Source organism: Rhineura floridana, chromosome 15, assembly GCF_030035675.1.
Source record: "Rhineura floridana isolate rRhiFlo1 chromosome 15, rRhiFlo1.hap2, whole genome shotgun sequence".
Classification (NCBI taxonomy): Eukaryota; Metazoa; Chordata; class Lepidosauria; order Squamata; family Rhineuridae; genus Rhineura; species Rhineura floridana.
In genome coordinates, this window is record NC_084494.1 from 25022991 (window position 1) to 25050220 (window position 27230).

At 45.5% G+C, this 27230-nt stretch overlaps 1 protein-coding gene across 3 annotated transcripts in view; it reads left to right on the plus strand.

Moving 5' to 3' along the window:
• Nucleotides 1-4006: 4006 nt before the first annotated feature.
• The window catches only part of ARHGAP33 (Rho GTPase activating protein 33), a 65688-nt gene continuing 42464 nt past the window's right edge, over nt 4007-27230 (plus strand). For 2 of the 3 annotated variants that reach the window (XM_061596864.1, XM_061596867.1), the window contains exons 1-5: nt 16090-16150; nt 20679-20773; nt 22358-22442; nt 22605-22688; nt 25978-26115. In XM_061596864.1, coding sequence (XP_061452848.1) covers nt 16115-16150; nt 20679-20773; nt 22358-22442; nt 22605-22688; nt 25978-26115 — 438 coding nt within the window. In that variant the 5' untranslated portion in view covers nt 16090-16114. Of the gene's footprint in view, nt 4241-16089; nt 16151-20678; nt 20774-22357; nt 22443-22604; nt 22689-25977; nt 26116-27230 lie in introns of those variants that run through there. The other variant, XM_061596865.1, reaches the window with a different exon arrangement.

The window sequence follows — 27230 nt, forward strand, 5'->3', positions numbered from 1 at the left end:
AAGCTCAACATCTATCTAGTAAAGTAGGGTGTCTGCATACAAATCTGAATTAGAAGGGTGGGAGGGCAGGGTACCCTTGTAGAAAAATAATCTAAATGACAGAACCTTTTTTAATGACCTTAGGGTGGGTTGCTGCTGTGTACTTCCCTCATGCTAGCAGGAGCTGTTCCTGGCACAAGAGGATAGTGCATATAAGCACCAGCTCTATGTCCACTGGGTGTGGAGAGAATTGTATTGACTAAGCTAAGCGCACAATCAACAGAAGGAGCTGCTGGGCAGGATCACTCTGGCTCTTACTCATTGGTTCCCTGCAAAAAAATGAGACCTTGAGCTCGTAGTGGATTGCTCGATGAAGATGCCGACCCAAAGTGCAGCAGCTGTGAAGAAAAGCAAATTCTGTGTTGAGAATCATTAGGAAAGGAATTGAAAGCAACACTGCCAATGTCATTTATGCCGTTATACAAATCTGCGGTGAGACCACACTTGAATACTGTGTACAGTTTTGATTTCCTCTACTGGAAAAGGTTCCGATAAGGGCAAACAAAATAATCAAGGAGATGGAGCAACTTCCCTATGAGGAAATGTTGCAACATTTGGGTCTTTTTAGTTAGGGGAAAAAAGGCAAGTACGGGGATACACAATAGAGGTATATTAGATTATGCATGGTGTGGAGAAAGTGGAAAGGAAAGAGTAATTCTCCCTCTTAATGCTAGAATCCAGGGCCATCCAGTCAAGGTCAATTTTGGAAGATTCAGCACAGACAAAAGAAAGTATTTCTTCACACAGCACATAGTTAAATTATGAAATTTGCTCCCATAAGATATGATGGTCACCAATCTGGGTGGCTTTAAAAGAGCACTAGACAAATTCACAAAGGATAAGGTTATGTTCCATCTTGACTGTCTGAGGCACTGTGCTTCTGAATATCAGTTACCCGGATTCACAAGTGGTGAGTGCTGTTGCGCTCAAGTCCTGCTTTTACAGACTTCCCATAGGCATTTGGTTGGCCACTGTGAGAACAGGGTCCTGGACTAGATGGGCTTTTGGCAGGGCTTGTTAAGTTTCTTACATTAAAAAGATCCCTTCAATGGGGAAGGGTAGGGTCCTATTTGCAGAATGCGTTGTGAGGGACAGGAGAAGTGGCCTCTTTGTTTCACCTAAGCCCAATTCTTGTAGGTACCATAAAAATCAACATGTCATTGACTGTGTCCCAGATACTTTGAGAGTCTGTCTGATCAAATTTTTATACTGCATACAATGATAAGGCCACGTGACAAAAGTTGAAAATAGAACTCATGTAATAACAAAATCTTATAAAAACAGGATAAAAGCATTAGTAAGAATTAACCATTCTTTCAGATGGTCTAAGCATGGAACAGGGAAGAGGTATTTTGCCTGCTACCAAAAGGTCATGCAAGTAGATTGCAGCTGAGGCTCCTGGGAGAGAAAGAGTTCCATATCTGCCATAGAAGAAGGCACTCTTCCTGGTTACAGCCAGCCTCGCTTCAGATGGCAGAGACAGCTGTAGGATGGCCTCTGGATATCTCCGTGCATGGCCAAGTTGATGTGGCAGCAACACTTTGGAATTCCCTCCCCTTAAATATTAGACAGGCACAATCTGTTATCTTTTTGGTGCCTACTGAAGATCTTCCTCTTTCAACAAGCCTCTTAAGGAGAGACCTTATCCCAGTCTGCATCTGTGTTAGAATTGCTTTTTAATATGTTTTTAAAGCTGTTTAAAAATGTTTTTAAAGATGTTTTATTTTAATATACTTTAAATTCTGTTTTTAAGATGTTTTAGAGTGCTTTTAGTGTTTTTATTTGTTGCCTTGGGCTCCTTCTGGGAGGAAGAGTGAGATATAAATTTAATAAAGTGGAAGCAGGTGTTCCTTCACAGACCCAGCTCCCAAGCCTTGTAGGGCTTTTACTGGTAAATACCAGCACTTTATTGCTTAGGAATGGATCGGAAACCAGTGGAGATCTTTAAGCACTGGTGAGATAGGATGCTAACATCTGGCTAGAGTTTGTATGCTGGTAACAGTGGTCTGTTCTAATGACAGTTTTGGGGAGTTTTCAACGGCAGTGCTATGGTCCAATCTAGGGGCTAGCTACAGCCTGCGTACAGTCATGACCAAGTTATCTCTGGCTCAAGAGAGGCTGCAGCTTGGAACAGTGTTCCAAATGGATGACACATTTGAAAATACTGTGTTAACGCATGGAAAACTCACTGCTACCGTAATGGTGATACCCACTAGCTTAGATGGTTCTAAAGTGGAATTAAGACCAATTCATGGAGGATGTGGCTATCGCTGACTACTAGTCATGGTGGCTTCATGTTGCCTCCAGGAGCAGAGGCCCTCCTTCTCTGAATGGCCAGCAGGGGGGGAGCAAACAACAGTGGGAGGAGGCTTTTACACTCATGACCTCGTCTTCCCATAGTTTCCTATTTGGCAGCCACTGTGTGAATTGGAATGGCTGGACTGGAAAGGTCTGATCCAGTAGAGGTCTCCATATGAATCCTTTAGTACCTACCACGCTTGTGATGTGCCATGGAGCTAGTTTAGCAACCCAGCAGCTAAACTTGCATGGCAGCATCAGGTCTTTCTTTGAACAGACTCTGAGGGGTTGGGATGATCGCTCATTGTTATACCTATACATCTGAGCCAGCCACAGGGGTGATTGATTAATACAGCTCCCCCAGGGCCTCCTGTCTGGACTTGTTGCCATGTCAGCAAGAGCCTGCTCTGACCTCCATGTTGGCTACATGGGAGCATTGGTGATAGATGCTGCTGCTGTGACAGTGCCTATTAAGAATGCCACTTGCCGTTATGTAACAAAGTCCCACTGTGCCGTGCCATGGCTTGTTGCTATCATGAAGTAGAATCGCTGTCAGTCTGTGTATGGCCTGGCTCCCCCTGCCCCCTTTTTCTTACCACCCAGTTACATAAACGCGTAACAAGCCATTTTGTTCATGCATATGAAACGGGGCTTTTAAGTACCTGCAATGGTGCTGGTCCTTTTGGCTGTGATGATTATACTTTGCAGGGATGGAGGATTTATCACAAGGGGAGGTCTGCAAGGAAAGCCTGGCTAACCGTGCATCACTGCCAGTCACAGCCCAGTCCCTAGAAAATAGGGGGGGGGGGTCGGGTCGCCAGACCATATCCGCATTCACACTGTAGTAGTAGTACCCTATCTGGCTTGGATTGTAGATTTTTTTCCGGCGGGGGGCAGCGAGCTTGGAGCAAGAGGGCATAGCCAGAATAGGGTTGACCTCCACACCGGTGATTTCCTTGTGGGAAACAAGGCGAGGCCTTTTAACAAACTCGGCTCCCAGCGGTGGAAAGGGAGGCGGCTCACTTGCAAGGATTTCATTTTATTTTTGAAGAGAGGGGAGCGCGAACTCCCAGGAGGTCTGGGCTCGCTATCTACCATTCACTTCGGAAGGAGGGAGATCTACTGGATTAGGGCAAGGGTGAGGCAGAACTATCCCCACCCCCTTATTATGTACACGCATGCATGCATGCATGTATGCGCATACACACACACACACACATGGGGGGAGATGGAGGCCACTAGTATAATAAATGGCTGAGGTGGGGAAGTGTGGGTCCCTCCTCTCTATGCGCGGCGCAAGGTTGCTCTCGGGGGTGTGGGGGTTGGAGAGCGGCCGGCTGGGCTAACAGAAGCCCCTTTGTGCTGTCCCTTCCAGCTGCCTCGCCGGGTGCCTCTTTTGTTCCAGGGTTGTTGTTTTTTAACCCTCTTCAGTGCGATCGCGCCACGAAAGGAGGAGGGGGGGACCCAAGGAAGGGGTGAAGGGTGGTCCGCCTGATCCCGCGATCCCAACCCCTTCTCCTTTCCTGGCACCCCTTTTGTTGCAACCCCCCGTACGATCCCCGCTGCTCTGCCGCCCCCGCCTCCCCGCCTTTCTCCGAGTCTGCGCCCGCCCCCGCCCGCTCGCCAGCCAGCGAGCGAGCACTCCTCCCGCCCTACCGCTGCTCGGCTCCGCTCGCCCGCCCGATTGCCTGGCTTGCTGGCGCTTCCCAACCTGAGACGGGCAGGAGGGCGGACCAGCATCTAAGGGGCCGGGCCGGAGCGGATCGGGTGGCGGTGACGGTGGCAGCAGCGGCGGCGGCAGCATCGGGCGGCCGCGCTGCTTCCTCCCCTATTGTCTCCCCTCGGCCCGGGACTGGCTCGGGCTGCCGCCGCCGGGGCACATCGGGATCGCGGCGCCATGGTGGTGAGTGAAGGCGCGAGGAGAGGGAGTACCCCCTCTCTTTGGCTGGGGGGAGACGAGATGTGGGGTGGGCTTAGGGGGAGCCTTCTTTTTCTTCCCGCGGCATGCACCTGTTACCATCGAAACCCAAATCGGGCGCCCCTGTACACACCGCCTCTCTTACTCTCCTCATCGTGTTGCGGGGGGGAGGTGTAATAGTCACCCCTGCTTCCTCCTCACCCCACTCCAGGGCATGGTGTCCATTACAGATTTCTCCGAAGGACGGGAAATTTCCTATGGAATTGGGTCCCTTATTTTCTTCTTTTTAGATCTTCTTCTCCTTCCCCAACCACCTTGGCTTTTTGTGATCCGTCCCTCCCTAAACTCCTGAAAACTCAGGAAGATCTAGGTCAGCGGAACGCTTTTGATGCCCTCAGCTAACCCACCAGCGCCCTGGTGCAAGGTGCACATTCCTCTGCCCTAGAGAGCAACCACAAGAATTGACCAAGGCAGCTGCCCTCCACGCGCACACACATCCCCCCCCCAACCATTAGGAGTTGTGTATCATCCATTGTAATTAGATCACACACACACGCATTCAACTTCCCCCAAATAATTAGGGGACTGTTCCCTGCTTCAGGCAACATCAGCGACTGGAGTACAGTTACTAGGCCAGGGCAGCTGGATTTGGAGCAAAAACCTAGGAACAAACGTGAGACACCAGTGTCAGGAAGCAGGCCATTCAGAGTTGAATGAGGACAGCAGGAACGCCAGTGACTATAGCCTGGATGGTGTGCTGGAGTCAGTCCCTGTCTGCCCTGGCCTTATATAGAGAGTACTGGCCAATAGGAAGGGATTTCCTGTTGACAGGCTGGCCAGAAGCACCAACATCTAAAGACTCTTTGGACCATCTCAGGTGGGGGAAGACTTGATCCAATGAATGTTGAAAGAAAGTCTGAAAAACAAAAACCATCCCATACCGCTTACTGAGGTCTTCTTTCTGTTTTACTTTATTTTTTTTTACAGCTCCAAGCCTTTTTGTGTCAGACCATCAAAGGCTGGAGTTAGTTTTTTGTTGTTGCTTGTTTAAAGAGAATTGGAAATGGCTTGAGAGAGGCTTGGCTTCACATGCTATCTTCTTATGGTCTCTGGTCAAACAGGTCTTGCAGGTTTTTGAAATGATACAAAACCCTGCCAAGCCTGTTGTGCCAGAGGTGAAAGTGGGATGAGTAATGATCTCTTATTCCCAGACTCAGATTCTCATAAAATTGAAAGGTAAGAGCCAAAGAAGTAGCTAGCTTCAGAGGCTCCAATGTTACAAGGATTTTGTCTTAAGCCTCCTTAAGACTGCCCTTGATAAAGGGTTTTGTGATAACCTGAAATGCTTTGGGCCACAATAAATTATCTTCAATGTTCTGACAACTCTGCAGTGCCATCTATTCTCAGCACATTGAGGACTCTCCCTGCCTGGTTTGCCTGCACGTTGGTGCCTCCCTGTTGTTCCTAGTTGGAGTTTGACATCATCTGGAGGACCAGAGGTTCCCTTAGCTGCTCCATCTTCTTGAATGTCATTGTCTGCCTTCCCTCACTTCTCCTTTTAGAGCAGGGATGTGGAACCTGTGTTCCTCCAGGTGTTGTTGACTCCAACTCCCATCAGCCCCAGCCAGCATGGGTAATGCTTAGGGAATGATGGGAGTTGTAGTCCAAAAACAGCTGGAGGGCCACAGGGTCCATCCCTGCTTTAAACAGAAAACTATCCAGCGTTTTTATGCAGCACCAGGTTCTGATGTGGCATTACCATTTCCCCTAGGTTTGGTCAGCATAGTTTTCTTCTGTCACTCCCTTGGCTTTATTTGCTCCTTCTCATCCCTGTAGTAATAGTTTTATTTATTGAGAGATAGGAAGTCAGCTGTGATAGCAAAACAAAAGGAAAATGAATTATTTTTTCACATTTGCTCCAGGAACAGCAACAACAAAACACACACATGTGCAAAGGGAAACATGCAAATGTATGTGCAAAATAAGTGCACCTGAGTGCCTTGTGGGCTAGATGTGGTAAACAAAGGCAGAACGAGGGAAAGCTGTCTGGGTTGGGGGTGGAAGGCAAGAAGGTTGGCTTGAGTCCCATGTGGCAGCTAGTATAGGTGCATGTTGAATGCAGCATTTTTTGTTGATCGGATGTCTCGGGCCCTGTGATTTGCAGGGGACGCCCTGTTAATGGTGCTGCTACGTGCTGACTGAGAGACACAGACCTGAGATAGGGTCTTCTTGGTAGTGGCCCCCCACCTATGTAGATCCTTCCGTGATGTGGTGTGTCTGTCTTCCTCGTTTTTAACATTCAGGAGGAATCTTAAAACATTACTTTTCACCCAGGCATTTGACGGCTGAAAGATACTGAGCTTGGCAACCTTGAAATTATTAGCTGTGAGGATTTGTAACTGTTTTTTAGATGTTTTTGTTTTATTTTTAATTGTATTGTTTGGTTGTTTGCCACCTGGTAGGAAGGGTGGGATAGAAGTTTAATAAATAAAAATATGTTTAAAATTATATTTAGCCTGCCTTTCATTACAAATTCCTAGCATGGGTAACAACATAATTTTATTTACTAATATGATTTATATCCCAACTTTCCTGCAAAGAACTCGAGGTGCTGTACTACGGCCGTATCTGCAGTATGCATCTAAAGTGCGCTTAAGTGCTTTAACAGTCATGGTTTCCCTCAAAGAATGCTTGGAAGTGTAGTTCGTTTAGGGTGCTGAGTTGTTAGAAAACTCCTCACAGGCCTTCAGTTTCCAGAGTTTCTTGGGATGAGGGACATACTGTTAAACTACTCTGAGAACTGTAGTTCTGTGAGGGGAATAGGGTCTGTCCTAACAACTTTCAGCACCCTTAATAAATGACAGTTCCCAGGATGCTTGGGGGAAAGCCATTACTGTTTAAAGTGGCATAAATGTGCTTTAAATGAATGGTGTGGATGGGGCCTACAAATTGGACTAGTGACAAAGTGTTGTAGCATGGAGTGCTCCTGTTTACTTCCAGCAAGCCATACTTTCTTTCAGGCTACTCCATTCTAATCCCCCCCTTGTTGTGGTTTTCTCTTCCTTTCCCCCACAGGCATGCATGAATTGTGGCCAGTGAGCATGCTTGGTCCTCGTTTGATTTGCTTGTTTTATTTGCGCCCATGCACGTGTGTGCATCCGTATATCCTCTTAGTTGTTTTAAAAAGTTTTTAAAACTTCTGCAAACCTCGGGATTCCCCCAAGCATGCCGCAGTAGTGTAGTGGCAAATTCAGAAGTGCAGGGTCCCTTCATGATAGTCACAGCCACACTCCTCCCTCTTTTTTTTGCTGCGGGATTGAGAATGAAATCCTTGTTAATGCCTTTCCCCACAACAACAGACATCCCTAGGAGATGAAAAAGGAGAGTGTTAGCTACTGAAAAGAGTCTTCCCAGTGGCTGACTCACCTCCTTTCAGTCTGACTGGCTCCAATCAGCAGGAAAGGACAAGGAAGCATGTTAGATGGTGGATTTCCAACCTGTCCTGGATAGGGTTGCACTCCCCCTGAAGGAGCAGGTTCGTAGCTTGGGGATTCTCCTAGAGCCATCTCTGTCAGTTGAGGCTCAGGTAGCCTCGGCGGCATGGAGTGCCTTCTACCCACTTCGGTTGGTGGCCCAGCTGCGCCCCTATCTGGACAGGGATAATCTGGCTTCAATTGTCCATGCTCTGGTAACCTCCAAGTTAGATTACTGCAATGCACTCTACGTGGGGCTGCCTTTGAAGACGGTTCGGAAACTGCAGCTTGTGCAAAATGCAGCGGCCAGATTGGTAACAGGGACCAGATGGTCAGAATATATAAAACCAATTCTGGCCTGCTTGCATTGGCTGCCTGTATGTTTCTGAACTTGATTCAAGGTGCTGGTTTTAACCTATAAAGCCTTACACTGCTTGGGAGCACAATACCTGATGGAACGCCTCTCCCGATACGAACCCACCCATACACTACTCTCAACATCTAAGGCCCTCCTCCAGGTGCCTACTCCGAGGGAAGCTCGGAAGGTGGCAACAAGGGAGAGGGCCTTCTCAGTGGTGGCCCCCAAATTATGGAATGATTTTTTTGACGAGGTGCGCCTGGCACCATCACTGGCCTGTTATTGGGATCTTTTCGGCGCCAGGTCAAGACTTTCCTCTTTTCCCAGGCATTTTAGCATGTGTTTTTAAATTGTTTTAATTTTTTTAAATTGTGTTTTAAATTGTTTTTAGAAGATGTATTTTAAATTTGTATATTTGTTTTTAATGTTTTTAGTTACTGTAAACCGCCCAGAGAGCTTCGGCTATGGGGCGGTATATACTGTAAATACAATAGATAAATAAATAAATAATAATAGAAGATTCTTCTCAGCGGCCAACACACTCCCCTTTCATGATGATTGGCTCATAGGATGCATGCTGGAGACATAGGGATCCTTCTGGGACCCTGCTCCCAAAACAGTAAGGGGTCTAAGGCTGATACCTCCCTCTTGTATGTGGATCAAGTCATTTTGGGTACAATAAGAATTAACGCTTGGAGAATTGAGTTTGCTATGCGTACAATATACAAGTGAGACCCTTTGATAAAATGTAGTGTGTGGAGTACTTCTGTTCAGTGTTCCAGCCAGTCTTTTCCATTCCCCTTCTCCCACGGTTTTCCTTTCCCCTCACCCCAACAGTCAGTCAGCATTTCATGTCACTGAGCATGCTCAGCCCTTCTTGGTCTGTTATTGGGTTTTTTTGGGGGTGGTGGTAGAGGTGGACACATCGGTATCCAATCTCATCTACAATAACATTTAAGATGTCTTCATTGATTTGTATGGGCAGCTCTCACTTCCATTCCTGGGACATTTAGAACTCATCAGGAAATACCCTGTCAAGGGAATGAGATGGTTCTCTCTGTTCATATTTATGTCTTTTTCTGTCTCCTCCTTTCCCAGCCACACCATTCCATTCTTCCTTCCACCTGGGGGAGGTTTTTATTCAACATTCAGCCAGCATTCTGTGGGCCCCAGGCATGCTCAGTCTCTAGTGGGCTGGTTTGGTTTTTGTGTGTGTGTGTGGGTTCCCCTTGGAATCTTCTCCTAAATATTTGTTGTTGTTTGGCAAACATCTGGGTTCCCCTCTTCCTGCTGCTCTTGTGGGTGGTTATGCTGCCATTTTGGCTACATGAGTGATAGCGCTTGAAGCCCTGTATCAGAATTGGATTGCTGGATTTATTATTTATTTAATTAACAAAATGTGTATACTGCTTAACTGTAAATAAAACCTCTAGGTGCTCTCCAGATGCTGTCCGACTTCAACTCTCATCAGCCCCAGCCAGCATAGACAAGGGTCAGGGATGATGGGAGTTTTAGTCCAACCACAGTTGGAGGGCTCCAGATTCCCCATCCTTGGGCTGGGTGGACTATAGATCTAACCCAAAATAAGGCAGAATGATTGCCTGAAATTTGGGGGCAGTCAACTCCAAATTTGAGAGTGCTGACTGTCCTAAGCAAATTGTGTAAATGGTTAAATACTCAGAGATACAAACGGTGAATGTGGACAGCCACCCAGCTGGGAGTAGCAGTTCACTTTGTGTATGTCTAAAAAGTGGGGAGAAGGTGAATCTATTTTCAGTCCTTGCCATTCACCAAATTTTGAACATTCCCCATAACATATATAAAAGACACCACATCTGATGAACTAGGCCAGTCATCCTCAGCCTTCTAGACGGGAGTTAGGAGTCCAGCAACATCTGGTGGGCCACAGGTTGTCAATACCTGATCTTTCTCTGAGAGAAAGGTGGGGTATAGATTTAATAAATAAATGAATAAAATATTCCATCTTGGCTGAGAGTCAGCCTGTGATCCCTCTTAATTGGAGACACCAGTTGTTGAACTTGCGCCAGATCAGCCCTCAACTTGTAACTGTCTGGTGCAAAAAGCTGCTTGAGATACAGAAAGGTTTTGAAAACTGCTGAATGAGCAAGTTTTGGTATTCAGGGTAGAGCTAAGTCAGGGGGACTTCTCCTGAAATGCACGCCATAAAGGCAAAAATAGCTAGGCAGGAAGCTTCTACTTGATTTCCTAGGGACAGCAGTAGATTTTCTTGATCTGTTGCTGTTAATTTAGGGCAGTGGGAGAAAGGCAGACGAGGGTCAAGGAAAGTCACTGTGTGTTATGCAAGTGTGGAGTTTAAGTGGGGGTAGCCTCTCCAGAACAGTGCCCTTTTCCATATCAGGCATTGTACTTCCTGTTCCTGCTTTCTAGATAACACTGAAATCTGATCAGGAACACAAGCCTCGCTACAATGCATGGGGAATGAACACTTTAATTGTGCAGAGGTTTTCCAGATAAAGTCTTGTGGACTACAATGTACAAAAAAATTGCAAACAAGGAATCCTTCATTATTTCTTTGTATGCATTTATTGGTTTAAAAATTTAATCCCCACTTTTTTCTGTCAAATAAGCTTAAAGCAGCTTACAAAAACACAATAAAAATGCTTTAAATTCCACATTCAAATTGATTTCCTACATTAAAATCAAGAGACGTATAAAGTAATTTAATACTGATTTTAACCCATATTAAAATCTCACCAAAATAGATAGGTCCTAGCAATTCTTCTAAGGCAGCCTTTCCCAACTAGTGGGCCACCAGATGTTGTTGGACCACAACTCCCATCAGCCTCAGCCAGCATTGCCAATGGTCAGGAAAGATGGGAATTGCGGTCCAACATCTGGTGACCCACTAGTTGGGAAAGGCTGCCTTAGAAGAATTGCTAGGACCTCTCGATTAGATTACTGTAATGCGCTCTATGTGGGGTTACCCCTGAAAACGGTCCAGAAATTACAACTTATACAAAACGTGGCGGCTCGATTACTTACGAATAGCCGCTGCCGAGATCACATCACGCCTGTGTTGTTCGATCTACACTGGCTTCCAATTGTTTTCCGGGCCCAATTCAAGGTGTTGGTATTAACCTTTAAATCCCTATACGGTTTCGGTCCAGTTTATCTAAAGGAGCGCCTTCAATGCCACCAATTATGCCGCTCGACACGATCAGCCACACAGGGCCTTCTCTCAATCCCGCCGACAAAAACAGCTAGATTGGCGGGTACTAGAGACAGGGCATTCTCAGTGGCGGCCCCCACCTTTTGGAACTCCCTCCCACAAGATCTACGGCACGCCTCTTCCCTAAATGTATTCCGTAAAGCCTTAAAGACCTGGCTCTTTCAACAGGCCTTCGGGATTTCCGGGGAGGGTTAATTGCTATGATTGAAATGCCTCGTACCCAATATTATTATTGTTCTCGCTGCTGTATTGTTTTTATTGTATTATTGCATTTTTGTATTGTGTTTTAATTGCCTACTTGTACGTCGCCTAGAGTGGCCATTGGCCAGATAGGCGACACATAAATTAAATATATTATTATTATTATTATTAAGGCTGTTCTAAGGTTTTAGATTAGAAGCTTAAAAAGCAGGACCAGGGAACCTGTGGAGGCTGGTGCTTTAGGGCAAGTGGAGCACTGCCCACTAAGCTAGTTTGCTCTCAGCCAGCCTCCATCAGCTTGCCTTCTTTCTTACATCCCTGTCCAAAGGATGGCACTGACTGACAGCCTCCTCCTCTTTAGGCTAAGTGTTGCCTCTGGAGAACTCAGCAGGGAGGAGTATGGGGACAAAGACAGAATTAGTTGGGTCCGCCTTGCATTGTCTCTGGTTCCACCTTTATTGACTCTGGCTCCACCTTATGCTGGCCTCCCTGCCTTCCGCTGTGTACCAATACCAATGGGCACCAGCAGCCACTGCTTCTAGATGCTATTAGACTCCAACTCCCATCAGCCCAACATGGTCAATGGTCAGGAATAGGATGTCAGCTGTAGTCCAGGAATACAGTCCTCTGTGTATTAAAGACCTCTTGTATTAGAATGTTGGTATAGGTAAATAACAGTCTTGTTCAAGACCTCTGTATTAAAAATATATTTTTTTAAAAAGAATGGGAATGAATATTGCCCTCCCTCGAAAGCACAACCCTCCATCTTGCCAATGGTGAAGCATGATAGGGGATGGTAATGTTTGCATTTATGCTCTTGGGCACTTCCTGTGAATATTTTTTAAAAGCTGTGCTTGCGCTAGGGACTGGAGAGAAATTTGATTCCGTTTCCTTTTAAAGGTGAACCTACCAGAGTCGCCCTTTCTGAAACAAAATGTGAACTGAAACACAGCCGTCCTTTGAAATTTGCCCTTGTCCGAATGTAGCAGTGCCATTCTCCCGCCAAGTAACATGTACAAAAATGCTGGGGTAAAGTGTGCATAAAAGTGCATATATTAGTGAAAATAACATACAAAAATGTGTTGTGTTGGGGGAAATTGCTTTGTAAAAAGGCGTATATTGGGCACATAAATGTGTTTATGAGGAGAAATTTGCACCATATTGCTCAAGAATTTTCATGAGCATCTCTTTTTTTAAAATAAATAAATTAATTGCAAACTGCTGCAGAAATGTGGAGAACTGAATTTAAGATTAGAAAAATGAGGAACTCAGAGAACCAAAATGGACATATCCATTCATCTCCAGAGTGTGCACAGGTACAGATATACAAGCACGCATGCCCAGAATTTAAAAGTGTAGTAGAGGGCAAGTGAGCCGTGACTGAGCAGAAGGGTCAGGGGAAAAAAAGCACAGAAACATTCCATCAAGGACTACCTAGCAGCGTGGACAGGAAATAGCTGAATACCAATGAAAAATTAAGGCTATAAAAACAGGAGTGGGTGGATGGTTGCATGCCAGTTGTGCACACAGAAAAGCTGCTTTGCAAAAATGTGTATATAGGGGAAATTTACGCGGATATCCCAATAATACATTTTCATGAGGACTTTTTTAAAAAAATGCAAACTGATGTGGAAATGTGGAGAACTGAACTTAATGTTGGGGGGAAAAACAGAAATGAAGAGAAACCAAAATTGAAAGATATGCCCATCCCTAGCTGCTATTTTATTTGCTTTTAAACACATTCGGAACACTTTTTAATATCAAGCTGCTTTTAAATCTCTGGCGCTCTTCGTTGTTTCAACTGCAGCTGTTTTCAAGTTTTTTTTAGTTTTGGATTGTGGTTTTAAATAATTTGTGTTTTTATTGTGCTGATGCCAGCTGCATTGGGAAGGTTTGGCCCTGAAAGTGGCCAAACCTTTGAAATACTTAGAACATAGGAAGCTGCCTTACATCAAGTCAGACTGTTGGTCCATCTATCTCAGTATTGTCTACCCTGATTGGCAGCAGCTCTCCAGGGTTTGAGATCAGGAGTTTTTCCCAGCCCTACTTGGAGATGTCGGGGTTGAACCTGAGACCTCCTTCATTCTAGGCAGATGCTCTACCACTGAGCTATGGCCCTTCCTCTTACTTAACAAAGTCAGATGGCTGGAAAGGTACATCCTCATCCATATTGTGCAGAGCTAATGAGGACTGTGTGCATGTGGGTGTGTGTTATACCAGCCATGTGCTAGACGCTCTGCTATGATCAGCTGTCACAAACCATCCATACAACATTCTGCCATGGGAATCTGTGAACAGACCATCTTGCTGCATGTGAGCATTTTGATCAAGCCAAGGGGATTGCTCCACACAAAGTGCAATCTCCTTTGCTAGTTAGGGGAAAGGTTCCAACGTTACACCATCAACACAGAAGGGATGGAAAAGCACTTCCCCAGGGTAGAAATGAGTTTGAGATAGCTGAAAATTCTTAGAATTTGGCACAGTCTCAGTGGTGTCATTCGGGCAGGTCTTTGGAGCAGAAGCCCAGGGGGACTCAGAATAATGTGCAGAAAGGCCCCCAAACACTTCAGGGTTGGCTTACATTTTTGAGTAAATGAAATAATACACATTACCATCTAGAGAGACACCACCACCACCAACTCAGCCATTAACTCCAGTGCACCACTGGTCAGCCTACTTGCATGTGGACCCAAAATCCAACATGAATGTTCATTCACTTGAATGCTTGGCACCTCAGTTAAGAAAAACGCCTTCAACTACAACTGCTTGTGAAAGTGGCAGATGGCAGCATGGGCACCGGGCAGTCAGTGCTCTACAAGACCTAATTTGGCTGCAAGTCAGAACTTGTTTCCCCTGACTTTGTGTGTGTGTGGTGGGGGAGGGGAGAGATTGTACATCTACGCAAAGAGAGCGAGTGCATTTTGCAACCCATGCAACATTTGTTCCCAGTGCCCACCCATTTTACAAAACCAATTCAGCAAACAAAACAGGAGAAAACAGCATTAAAATCATGAACATCAATTCTGATAAACTTAACCTGTAGTATGCTGTACTAATTTAAATTTGAAGCTATTTGTTTAATTATAAAAATGGTGGTAGAATCCTGACTTCTTTTGTTTCTGTACTTTGGATCAGAGCTTGGAAAAGTTACTTTTTTGAACTACAACTCCCATCAGCCCCAGCCAGCATGGCCACTGGATTGGGCTGATGGGAGTTGGATTGGGTTGATTCAAAAAAGTAACTTTTCCAAGCTCTGCTTTGGATTTCCCCATTCCTCCCAAAAGAGAAATGATGCTGTTTAAGCAGAAGGGATCTGACAGTATTTCTGCAAGTTGAACAGGGATATTATTATTTATTACAGTGTTATCCCACCTTTCTTCCAAGGAACTCGAGGTGGGATACATGGTTCTCCCCGCCCCTTTCCTGGAGATTGTCGGTGAGGTTGAGAGATGTTGACTGGCCTAAGGTCCACCCAGTGTGCTTCATGCCTGAGTGGGGATTTGACTTTGGGTCTCTGATCTTATTTATTTATTTACTTGGTTTAATTAAAAGCACTTCAAAACCGCTTTCAAATCTCTAAGCAGTCAACAAAAATAAACCAATACCAAAAAAAACCCAGAGATACAACATTGAAAACAGTATTATAAAAACAGATTTAAAAAATAGGAATTCAGTAATAACAGGGCCCAGTCTTACAGGTCAGGCAAAGCCTGGGCAAAAAGGTATGTCTTTGCAAGACATCTGAAGCAGCTGATGGATGATGCTTCATGTATGGCAGAGGGAAGGGCATTCCAAAGTTGTGGTGGAATGATGGAAAATGCCTGTTTTCGGGTCACCACACTGTGATATTCCGTAGGAGGTGATGCTAGTTTCACCACAACACCACACTGGTGCACATAATTAGTAGAATATTTCTGGGGGGACGTTTCATTGAGGAAGGCCCATGGCTCAGTGGTAGAGCATCTCTTTTACATGCAGAAGGTCCCAGATCCTATCCCTGGCATTTCCAAGTAGGTCTGGGAAAGCATCTCTGCCTGAAACCCTGGGGAGCCGCTGCCAATCAGTGTAGACAATACTGACCTAGATGGACCAATGGTTTGACTTGGCATAAGGTAGCTTTCTATGTTCTGATGAGGGTTAATCAGAAAGGGAATTTCCTAGCAGATGTCTATAGGGGAAAGAAGATGGGGAAGTGAAGGGGACGCTGGAACAGTGGTTTGAGAGAATGAAAGGAAAATAACGTCTCAGCTGATCATGCGTCCCAGGGAACAATAATATTCATGCATTAGCCAGAAGCATTCTCTGTAGTGCACACTTGGGTATTTCCTCACCATAAGTCACAAGGGCAGTTCATAAATCACTTTGCATGCCTTAGCTTCCTTGCCACCAGTCAGCTGTTTGTGCAATCCTGCTGCAACGGGTGGGACTGAGCTTTGTCCACGCTACCATCAGCCTATATTTTTGGGCTGCCTGAATGGCTCACAGTTGTAGGCTGATCCAGAAGAATGAGATGCTAGCAGGCGATGGTCAGGGTCATCACTGGAAGCATAATGAAAAGGAGCAGGTTGAAAATGTGGGCTCCACCAGGGATATCCTTCACTGTCACACTGCAGGAGATGCCCTCAAGGGCTAGGATCCCAGTTACAGCAGATGTAAGTATTCACCAATGAGGGCAGGGTTGCAGATGCAGCACAGTCCAAACAAGCCAAGATCAAGCACAAAGAATCAGCCTAGGTGCGAACCTTATTCAGAGACAAAGTTAGGCAATAGTCTAATGTCAATATCACAATGAGTTCAGACAAAGGAACTTGAATCAAGCTCAAGGAGCAAAAGACCTATGTCGTTTCCAGCAACTGGAAGGCTCAAGAGGGAGGCCTTGTATGGAGGACGGTAGTCCTTTAACTCTGTTGGTCAAAATGAGCCCTGTGAATTGTGCCTGGAAATGAGTAAAGAGTGCATGACTCAGTCTGCTCTTGTGGAGAAACAGGTGTTATTCCATTGATCGTGTTGCCTTTTCGTTGTTGATCAGGCACCTGGGCTGAATCATAATAGGCTTTGCTCTGTGTAAAACTCAAATTTTTGCATGTGGCTGTCTCCAAAAACAGGAGTCCTTCCTTTCTTCCCTGGAAATGTGTCATCATAAAACAAAGCATGTGATCGTGACATCATCAAGCTCAGTTTCCCCTCCTCCACAAGCAGAGGCCAGCGTCATAGAGCAGGGAAACCCCAGGCAGAATGGCAACACACCACATTTTGTTTTATAGCACATGACCAGGGGAGAGAGGGAGATCCGTGGCTTTGCTCCTCTTAGCCATTCTAGGCTGCATCAACAGAAGTATAGCGTCCAGATCATGGGGAGTAGCGACACCACTTTCTCTTTTTTGGGGGTAAGACCATACTTGGAGCATTGTATCCAGTTCGCAGTATTGCCGTTTCACGAGATCGACAACGTGAAACATCCCCAAAGGAGAGCAAAGGCAACAAAAATAGTGAGAGGACTGGAGACCAAGTCCTGTGAGAACAGGTTGAAGGAGTTGGGTGGAGTTTACCCTGGAGATGACTGAAGTGGGATATGGTTTTCAAATGTTTGAAGGGCTGTTATACAGAGGATAGAGCAATTTCATTTTCTGTTGCTCTAGAGCAGCCTTTCCCAACCAGTGTGCCTCCAGATGTTGTTGGACCACAACTCCCATCAGCCTCAGCCAGCATTGCCAATGGTCAGGAAGATGGGAGTTGTGGTCCAACAACATATGGAGGCACACTGGCTGGGAAAGGCTGCTCTAGAGGGCAGGAACCAAACCAATGGGTTCATATGATAAGAAAGGGGTTTTCAATTATGCATTGACTTCCTGGTGGTAGGAGCTGTTTGATGGTGTAACAGAGTGCTTGGAAGCTGAGGGATTCTCCTTCATTAGAGGTCTTTAAGCAGAGGCCAGATGGCTACCGATCATGGATGCTGTAACAACAGACTTCCTAAATCAGCAGGAGGTTGACCTTTGATACCCTTTCCAACGCTATAATTCCCATCACAGCAAGTTGCAGCCTAACCCGTGGCATCAATGAAAACAAAAAGGCAATCCCCACCCTTTCCCTTCTTGCTTCTGTTCTGTTTGTGGTTTAGCAGCAGAAGCTAATAGGTCTCTCACCTGTGACCTGAGGCAGTGGTAGGCTTGTGGCAGAGTCAGAATAGCAATTGGGGCTCTTGTGGAGCACAGAACAAAGCGGGTGGTGTAGTGGTTAGAGCATTGAACTTAGATTGGAGACACCTGGGTTTAAATCCCTGCTCAGGAGGCAAAGTTCACTGGGTGATCTTGGGTCAATCACTTTTCTTCAGCCTAACCTTCTTCGAAAGGGTATTGTGAGGAGAAATTGAGGTGGCCCAACCATGTATGCTACTCATAGTTTCTTGGAAGAAGGGTAGGAAAGAAATATGTACATAGTGGTTAGAGTGTTGGACTACGACCTGGGAGACCAGGGTTTGAATTCCCACATAGTCATGAAGCTCACTGGGTGACCTTGGACCAGTCACTGCCTCTCAGCCTCAGGGGATGGCAATAGTAAACCACCTCTGAATACCGCTTACCATGAAAACCCTATTCATAGGGTCACCATAAGTCGGGATCAACTTGAAGGCAGTCCATTTCATTTTTTACTACTTTGTTGTTGTTGTTATGTGCCTTCAAGTCGATTTTGACTTATGGTGACCCTATGAATCAGCGACCTCCAAGAGCATCTGTCGTGAACCACCCTGTTCAGATCTTGTAAGTTCAGGTCTGTGGCTTCCTTTATGGAATCAATTCATCTCTTGTTTGGCCTTCCTCTTTTTCTACTCCCTTCTGTTTTTCCCAGCATTATTGTCTTTTCTAGTGAATCATGTCTTCTCATGATGTGTCCAAAGTATGATAACCTCAGTTTCATAATTTTAGCTTCCAGTGATAGTTCTGGTTTAATTTGGTCTAACACCCAATTATTTGTCTTTTTCACAGTCCATGGTATGCGCAAAGCTCTCTTCCATCACAACATTTCAGATGAGTTGATTTTTACTACTACTATTACTTTTATTATTACTATTTTAGCAGTCAACTTGCAGTCAAAGTGCTTCCCACAGGCATCTGGTTGGCCATTGTGAAGACAAGATACTGGACTAGATGGGCCTTTGGCCTGATCCAGCAGACTCTTCTTATGTTTTTATGTGGTGTTCTTCTCCACAGAGGCATCTGACAAAGTAGGCTCCATCCTGCAAAAGCTTATGCCAGAAAAATGTGTTAGTCTTCAAGTAGACTCTTTATTGGTTTGCTGCAATGGACAAGCATCCCTTTCTCTTCCCCCCCACCCCATTGCTTTTCCTGTTTACAGCAGGAAGAATACTGTGGACAACACTGATTGGCCAGGAATACATGAAGTCACCAAACCTTCCCCTCTCTTTCCCGAAGCAGTTTTTCAACATTGTGAAAATTGATTCCACTATTATTATTGTTGTTGTTATTATTTTAAAAGGAAGGGGACACATTTATTTTAATTGAATAAAAAGGAAAATGGCTCATTGGAAGTAGAGAATGGGTGAGATTCATGACTGAATCATTTGTTTGTTTTTATGTCAGTCTGTATATGTGCACCCCACGGTCATGTTTACAAACCAAAGAAGCTGTCATAGTCACCTCCACCGCCCCTAAAAATAAGCACAAATAAATGACACAACCTCTTATGTTGGCTTCGACAGAATGCTTATTTCCAGCCTACTTTCAGCAGGGAGTGGGGGTGAGACCCTGTAGGTGCTGGGAAGGACCCCCGAGGGGACAGGTGCACCCACAACTTCCGAGTAGGGATGGAAATACCTGTCCATTTTGGTTCTCTCAGTTTCCCATTTTTCTAATTTTTAATTCAGTTCTCCACATTTCTGCAGCAATTCGTGATTTGTTTAAAACCCTCATGAAAATTCTTCAGCATTTTCAGTTTCTACTAATATGCAGTTTTGACTAATGTACACCTTTTTGCACGCCATTTCTTCTGATATAATACTTTTTGTATGTTGTTTTCATCAATATATTCCCTTTAATGCACGTTTCTCCCTCATACATGCCTTTTTGTAAACCTTGTTTGGTGGGTGAACAGCATTGCAAAATTTGGCTGAGTGTGAATTTCGAAGGATGGCTGCATTTTGATTCTCATATTATTTTGTAAAGTCCAAATTTGATAGGTTCAGCTTTAAGTGTGAACTGGGTCAAATTTCTCCTCTGTTCCTACCTCTGAGTTAATAAGACATTAACATAGGGTTGGTCAAAAGGCAGGCTGACACAGGCATGTAAACTCTACCAAGGCCAACAACAGAGTTTAATTTGCAAACCTCAGAGCTCAACTCATTTATATATCAGGACAATCAGAGAGATTTATTTTGTCACCACCCCTGTATGTAGACTTGTGAATTCTTAAAGGAACAGCTACATTGTTTTGAAATGTGCACTCCAGCTTTGTTTTTTGGGGGTGGGGGGTAGGGAATGAATGGATGTTTTGGTATCTCGAACTGCTATGTGATAATAGGTTTTCCAGGAATCTAAATGGTATCCATTGGTATAGTTTGAGCTGGCTTATGAAGTTCTACAGGGGTCATTGTTATATGTCCAACACTATATTTATTAATTATCTGATGGAAGAGAATAAGTATTTTGTTTTGTATGACTTGTTTTTATGTACACCACCTAGAAAGAAATGTGAATGATTAAGCTGTAAATAAATGTCTGAAAATAAATGAATAAATAAGCAAACTGACCAAAATAACAATAATGATAAAAATAATTGGGGGGGATTGCAAAGAATTCTAGAATATAGGTTGACAATATTAAAAGTATCTCTGCATACTGGGAAACTGAGCTAGATAGTGCGGTATGTAAAGAGAAAGAAAGGCTGGATGGTATCTATTAAGAATACTTTGGGTATAAGATGTCAGGGACCAAAATTGTATGGGGAGATCAGCCATTGTATCCTTTTGCAACTTGGGAGGTTCTGTGATTATCTGTGGAAGACACTGTGAGATCTCTCTGGGAACTGATTCCTGATTGGGCTGCAGGATGGAATTGTAGCAAAATAGTTCTGAGTGACCTCTGGGGAACATTCTTTGCATCAGTGTAATTGTGGGGAAAAGTGTCAGTATTTATCTGTACTTTGCTTATTTTGACTGCGCAGGCCCGGAGCACAGACAACATTGATACAACAGGAGAGGGTCAAGTCCGCTCTTTAGGGAATGCAACCAGTAACATCAAGGGGAAGCCAACCAAGAGGTAAAATTGAGAGAGAGGAAAACAGCCCCCCAAGAGTGTGCTGCAGTGTTGTAGATTCAACCCCCAGGGCTGACATGCAGCATAAGGTTGCCAACTTTCTGAACTCACCTCCTTAGCTGTGCCTCAGTAGCTCTGTAGCTTTGCCTCTAAATAATACCTGGAGCTGCAGCAATTAGCAGGCGATACTGCATATTTCCATGCTGTGAAAAGCTTCGCCTGGTGACGTTCTGCAGATCAAGTTTTTCTTAAATGCAGACGAGCAGGCCAGAGGTTGTTTTCCCTCACATCAACTGGCAAACATAACGTAGGGCAGAGAGACTGTGGTCTTGTTTAGAGTGGGTGGGTGAGTGAGCCCCCTCTGCAATTTAATGTGAGAGGGGATGGGGCTGTGTGAGTCATAGTTAGCTTCTGCCCCCTCCACTGTTAGACACAGGAACCCTTTTTTGAGGCAACACTGAACATGGCTCAAGCAGGCAAGGAGCCTGTTGAGACTTGACTGGTGTTTTATTGGGGGTGTATTCAGCAACACGTTCTTGACACAACGCTCTGCTTTCCTTTGTTCTGCAATGCTTTCCCAATGCTACCACATCATTGCTGACCAGAGGTGCTATAGTGCGACAAAAGTGGGACAAAAATAAACCAGAGCATTTGTGGTATAAAAAGTTGCAGGATTTTCAGCAGGGAGTTATGGGATATGCACTGACTGGGATTGAAGCAGTGTGGCCACCCCAAACCTTTTGCAGGAGCAAACAGTGTTGAAAGCAGAATTTGTGTGACTGCCCTGATAGCATCATGAGCACAAACCATCATGAATGCGCAATAAGAAGGACCCCCTACTGCCATTGCAGGATGAAGGCAAAATGGCTCTTAGTGAAAGCGGTAGGGTGGGACCGTGTGGCCTAAGCAAGCCAAAGGAACTGGGGTGAGGGGAAAAAGCCTTCTGAGGGCTTGGAACAAGCCAGGGTTAGAATGAGGGCAAGTACAAGGTATTTGGGAGACGAAGAAGTGTGGGGATCCACAGGAATTTTTTTAGGCAAGGGAAGGGAAAGTAAAACACTGAAAGGGGGAACAGGCTAGTTCCTTACATGAAAAATGAGAAGAATAGTGCCTGTATGTTTAATCTCACCTCATTTTCTAAAAACGCTAAAAAAAAGGACACTTTTGTACACACCATGCATTTAAAGCACCCTCACAAAGAATCCTGGGAGCTGTCATTTGTAAAGGGTGCTGGGAATTGTAGCTCTGTGAGAGGGAAACTACAGTTCCCAAGATTCTCTGGGCTGGGGAGGGAAATGTGCTGTAAATGTAGTACATTACTCTTTTAAAGAAAATGAAAACTGGGAATCAGAGGGCTATGGTTCATCTAGGGGAGAGGGCAACTATCCCCAGGTGGTTGCCCAGGGGAAAGGAGGTTATGCCTAGGATGCCACAGCCATTGTCATGAAATGTGGTGATAGGATTTGAGGCAGGAGGATGCTATCCCCATATTTTGCCTTGGGCCTTCCTGAATTGAACCTTAGAATGATCATCTTATTATCAACGGGCCCCATTCCCTCATGTTCATCCCTCTCTCTTTATCGGCAGACTTTCCATCACGCGAGGCCACTTCCCCAAGCTAACTGAGTGTGCTCATTTCCACTACGAGGTGATTGACTTTGGACACATCCAGGTGCGTTTGCTTGCTTGCTTCTCTTTTCAAAAGATTTTGAGATCAGGGAACTGTTGCGTTGAACACCTGGGTCCCTAAGGCAGGCTGGGAGGTGGGGGAGCACATTCATTTTCTGTCTCCCCAAAGCTGCAAGGGGTACTTTAATTTTCTCTCTCCCTGCAGCTGCAGCTTGCACCCGAGCAGAATGAGAATCCCAGCAGCTTGGAGGAGGGCGAGGTGCTGTTTGCTGTTCAAGTCACCTGTCAGGTAAGGGAGGAAGGGAGGGAGAAACAGCTGGCAAAACCTGTTGGGTTTGTTCACTTTGGCTGGATTTGCTTCTTATCCTCCTAAGCAGAGTTGTTAAATTATTGAATTATTTTAAATTACTTTAATTTTTTAACATGATTTTAATTGAACATCTGCTCTACACACTTGCTGCCCAGTCCAGTGCAGAGTTAGACATAGCTAAGTGCAATGGGTTGTATCTAATTAAAAGTGTAGTCGTCTGGGATCCCGGGGTGGGGGGAATCTTAGACCCCTTGCTTTTTTGGAAGAAGGGTCCCTTCGTTTCCAGCATTCTATGAGCCAATCAGCATGAAAGGGGAGTGCGTTAGCTCCTGAGAAGAGTCCCAATGAGTGTCAATTGCAAGCAAATCTTTATTAGTTCCTACATCAAAAAGCCAAGGCAAGTTACGGAGCATGCAAATTCTGTAACTCCAGAAGTAGAGACAGCAGGTGTAACTGTCCAGGGTCCTGGGGGGTCTTAGACCCCTTACATTATTGGGACAGGGTCCCTATGTCTCCAGCATCCTACGAGCCAATCAGAGTGAGAGGAGGTGAGTCAGCTAGTGAGAAGACTCTTCTCAGTAGCTAACACTCTCCCCTTTCATGCTTATTGGCTCATAGGGCCGTCTGTTGTTGTGGGAGAAGGCATCAACAAGGATCTCATTCTCAACCCAGCAGCAACAAAAGGAGGAGTATGGCTGTGATTAACATGAAGGGACCCTACGCTTCTGAATTTGCCACTACACTACTGAGACAATGAATCCTGATTATAGCATCCCATCTACATCATCAAGCAGTTTGGTAGCAGCAGGAGAAAAAATGTATAGATGTTGAATTCAATAATTCCAGCGACACTTCTGACAGTGTGAAAGGACAGTCAAATGGTAACAGTGATAGAGAAGCAAAAAGCAATATTCAAGCCTGGCTGTGACTACCATGAAGGGACCCTGCACTTTGGAATTTGCCACTTCACTACTGTATCTAATGCTAGTTCTACTCAGAGAAGACCCACTGAAATTAATGGGCATGACTAACTTAGCTCTATGAATATCAGTGAATCTACTCTTAGTTTGGATACAATCTAATGCAGCCTTTTTCAACCAGTGTGCCTCCAGATGTTGTTGGACCACAACTCCCATCAGCCTCAGTCAGCATTGCCAACGGTCAGGAAAGATGGGAGTTGTGGTCCAACAACATCTGGAGGCACACTGGTTGGGAAAGGCTGATCTAATGGGTTTAAGGATGCTGAACTCTGGATAAGATCGGGTAGTTTTGGCTTAATAATCATCCCCTTTCCCCAGGCTATTCTGGGAACTGTAGTTCTGTGAAGAGGTGGTATTAGGGATCTCTGATAAACTCTCAACTCCCTTTCAAACTACAGTTCCCAAGATTCATAACTGGGACACCTCAACTGTTACACTAGTATAAAAACATTCTTAAATTTGTAGCAGAGACAAGATTCCATGTGTCTTGTTTGACGATACAGAGGAAATGACCTAGTTTCCTTGAAGTGTGAGATAACCTGATGGAAAAGGAAGTTATATTTAAAACACCACTGCCTTTCATTCTGCAGTCTGAACTGCTTTTGAAGTTGTAGCAAATCTGGAAGGTGCTTTTATTTTAATGATGAGTGTGTGTGTGTGCTTTGTTGTATTTTAATTATGCAATTTTAATAGTAATTTCTTAATGTGAACATCCTCAGGATATGTCTGTATGAAGGATGGTATGTAAACGCTAAAAGAACAAAATAAAAACCCACACAAATATAATATAAACACCAAAGAGGCATATGACTTCCAAAAATTAACAAAGCTGAGTTTCATCAGACCTGAGCAGTTACGTTGAGTATACGCCAATGTAGCCCTGTTCAGGTGACCAAATCTGCAGCCAGTGCATGCCCAGGGTGCGTGTTGGGATTGTGCCCACTGGTGGTGACTTCTGCCATGTTCACTGTACTTTCTGCACAGAGCCAGGGCCGATTCCAGGTTTGAGGGGTCCCTTAGCAAAGTGCCCCCTGGTGGAACCTTCTAGTAAGATGGTGTCCAGTTCAGAGCAAGAACCACCAGTCGGAGACGAGGGTGCAATCAATTCTTGTTTTATTAAAGTAATGGATACATCAAAGGCTGTGCGCCTCATAGAAACCCCTATGCTAACACACTACAACCCCTAACTGCACTCTAGACATGCTCTGCAATTTGTGAGGAAAGTTGACTCAGCGCCCACTTCCGGACGGGGTAGCCTCAATAGAAGAGGTCTTGGGGCGTAACCTCTCACTCCATTGCACACACGCCTCCTTCTGCCCTGTCCGCTTCTCCCAATGTCATGAGCGCGGTGAGGGGGGGCGAGCCTCCGAAGGCTCATCGGAAAGCACAGGTTCCTGATCGGGGGGCGGGAGAGCGTAGGACGTTTCTAAGATACTGCTTGGTGAAGGAGGAGTGTTCGCTGTCTCCCCCAACAGTCCCGTGGGAGTGCTGGGGGGCTGAGCGCTGTCTCATTGAGGGGCAGGACCAGCCATGGGAACTGGTGGGGCGGGCGACTCGCTCTCTTCCCCAAGGTTGGGGTTAGACTCAACAACAGCTGGATCGTCCATGCTTCCCAACGGCTGAGGCTTCTGAAACTCATGCCTTCCCCCTCCTTCCTCGGGAAGGAGGCTGGGTCCGTCACCCCTGGGCTCAACAGATGGGGGCCCCAGCTCCATGAGGCTTACCTGGTGCATGTAGAAGCAGCAATGCTTGTGCTCCAATCAGCATCGGCAACAGAATCTGGGAGTTGCCATTTAAATTTTCCACAGTGTCTCCTACATCAGTGGATGTGACAGTGGCAGTCAGCAGTAATGCTCCAATCAGTGATGGACAACCAGGTCCAGGAACTGCCATTAAAATTTCCCAAAATACCCCTGATGTAGTGGTGCTTTGAGGCATTGTGGGAAATTTAAAATGGCCATCTTCACCCACTTGGCACTGATCAGAGAACCGGGTATGGGTGGGAAGGGTCAGAGCAAGTGTTAATGGTGATCTCTTCCAGCGACCCAAGAATGCCATGGGCCTAGGTGGGTCCAGCAGACATATTCCAACACACTAATGCAAATATTTACCATGGATTTGTCTGCCTGTCCCTTACCTCTTCTTGGTTCTCAATCCATATTAGGGCCGGTGGTTCTATTAGGCCAACTAAAGGTATTGCCTAAATATGGATTTTGGATTGTTTCTTATGGGCCAACATGGCTACCTTGTCCTTTTTTTCCCTTTAATGTTTTCCTTTCTTCCCACAGGGGAAGTGCTGGCAGGTCCATCGCAGTTACGAGGAATTCCGTACCCTGGATGCCCACCTCCATTGCTGCATCTTTGACAGGCGCTTCTCTCAGCTCCCTGAATTGCCACCCATCAGCCACATGCGGGCCCACCCTGAGGTGACTGAGAGACACTTTGAGGCGGGCAGGGAGCATTTTGAGGGATATGTGACTACCTACAGGGAAAGGCTTTTGGTCGTGGGGTTTGGTTTGGCTTTTATTGTCCCCAGGCAAGGGTTACATCAAATAGTTCAGCACAGGAACATTGCACCTCTCCTTGCTCACATCACAGAGAATTCAAAGTATCACTTGCCTAAGTTGTCCAGGAAACAGGCACTGTTCACGGAGGCTGGACATCGTTCCCAATCTCACTCCACCCTGACTTAGAGGGCTGGCCCAAGACATTTTTCTGCATGAGACAAAGGACAAGATGGCCGCTGTCCCCATTCTGTGGTACAAAAGCCAATTGGAGTAGCGGCTGAATCTTACTTCAACAGGGGCGACGGAGCATCCTGCCCACATTGCACCTGAGGGCAGCAGGCGAGCTTAGGGGGCACAGGGCGGGTTGCGTGGTGCACACTGTACTGCCTTCTCCTCACCGCTTAGAATCTGCCCCCTGAGGTGGTCTCCTCATTCTACCTAATGGTAGAGCTGGCCCTGCAGAGTCCATTACAACATGGCGGCTCAACTTATACCTGTTTTGCTTAACTTCCTGCTGTAGTGCCTTTGAAAAATGAGAGACGGATCTCCCTAGGAAGCATAAACCATTATAGAGAGAGTCTGAAACGGTTTTGACTCCCTCTTAAAATCTGCCTTGACTGAGTCAGGAATTAGTCTGCCCCTAGAAACAATGGCAAGAGTGAATGATGCAGACTGAACTCTCCTCAGGCATTTTGTTTATTTACAATCATAGGAATATAGGCTTATACCAGGTCAGACCATTGGTCCATGCTGGCCTAGCATTGCCTACACTGACTGGCAGTGATTCTCCAGGGTTTCAGACAGACCTTGAGATGCCAGGAATTAAACCTGGGATTTCTACATGCAAGGCAGATGTTCTACCACTGAACCATGGGCCTTCCCCAAATATAACAGCTTGGATCCCAAGATAAGTTACAAGGAATTTCATCTTCTCCTTGCAGCTCCTTGTGGCCCCCTGAAAAGCCTCTCTGGAGGATTGGAAACCCCCCTGAAGATTGTGGGGTGGGCATGGGAAGGTACTGGGGTAAGGACAG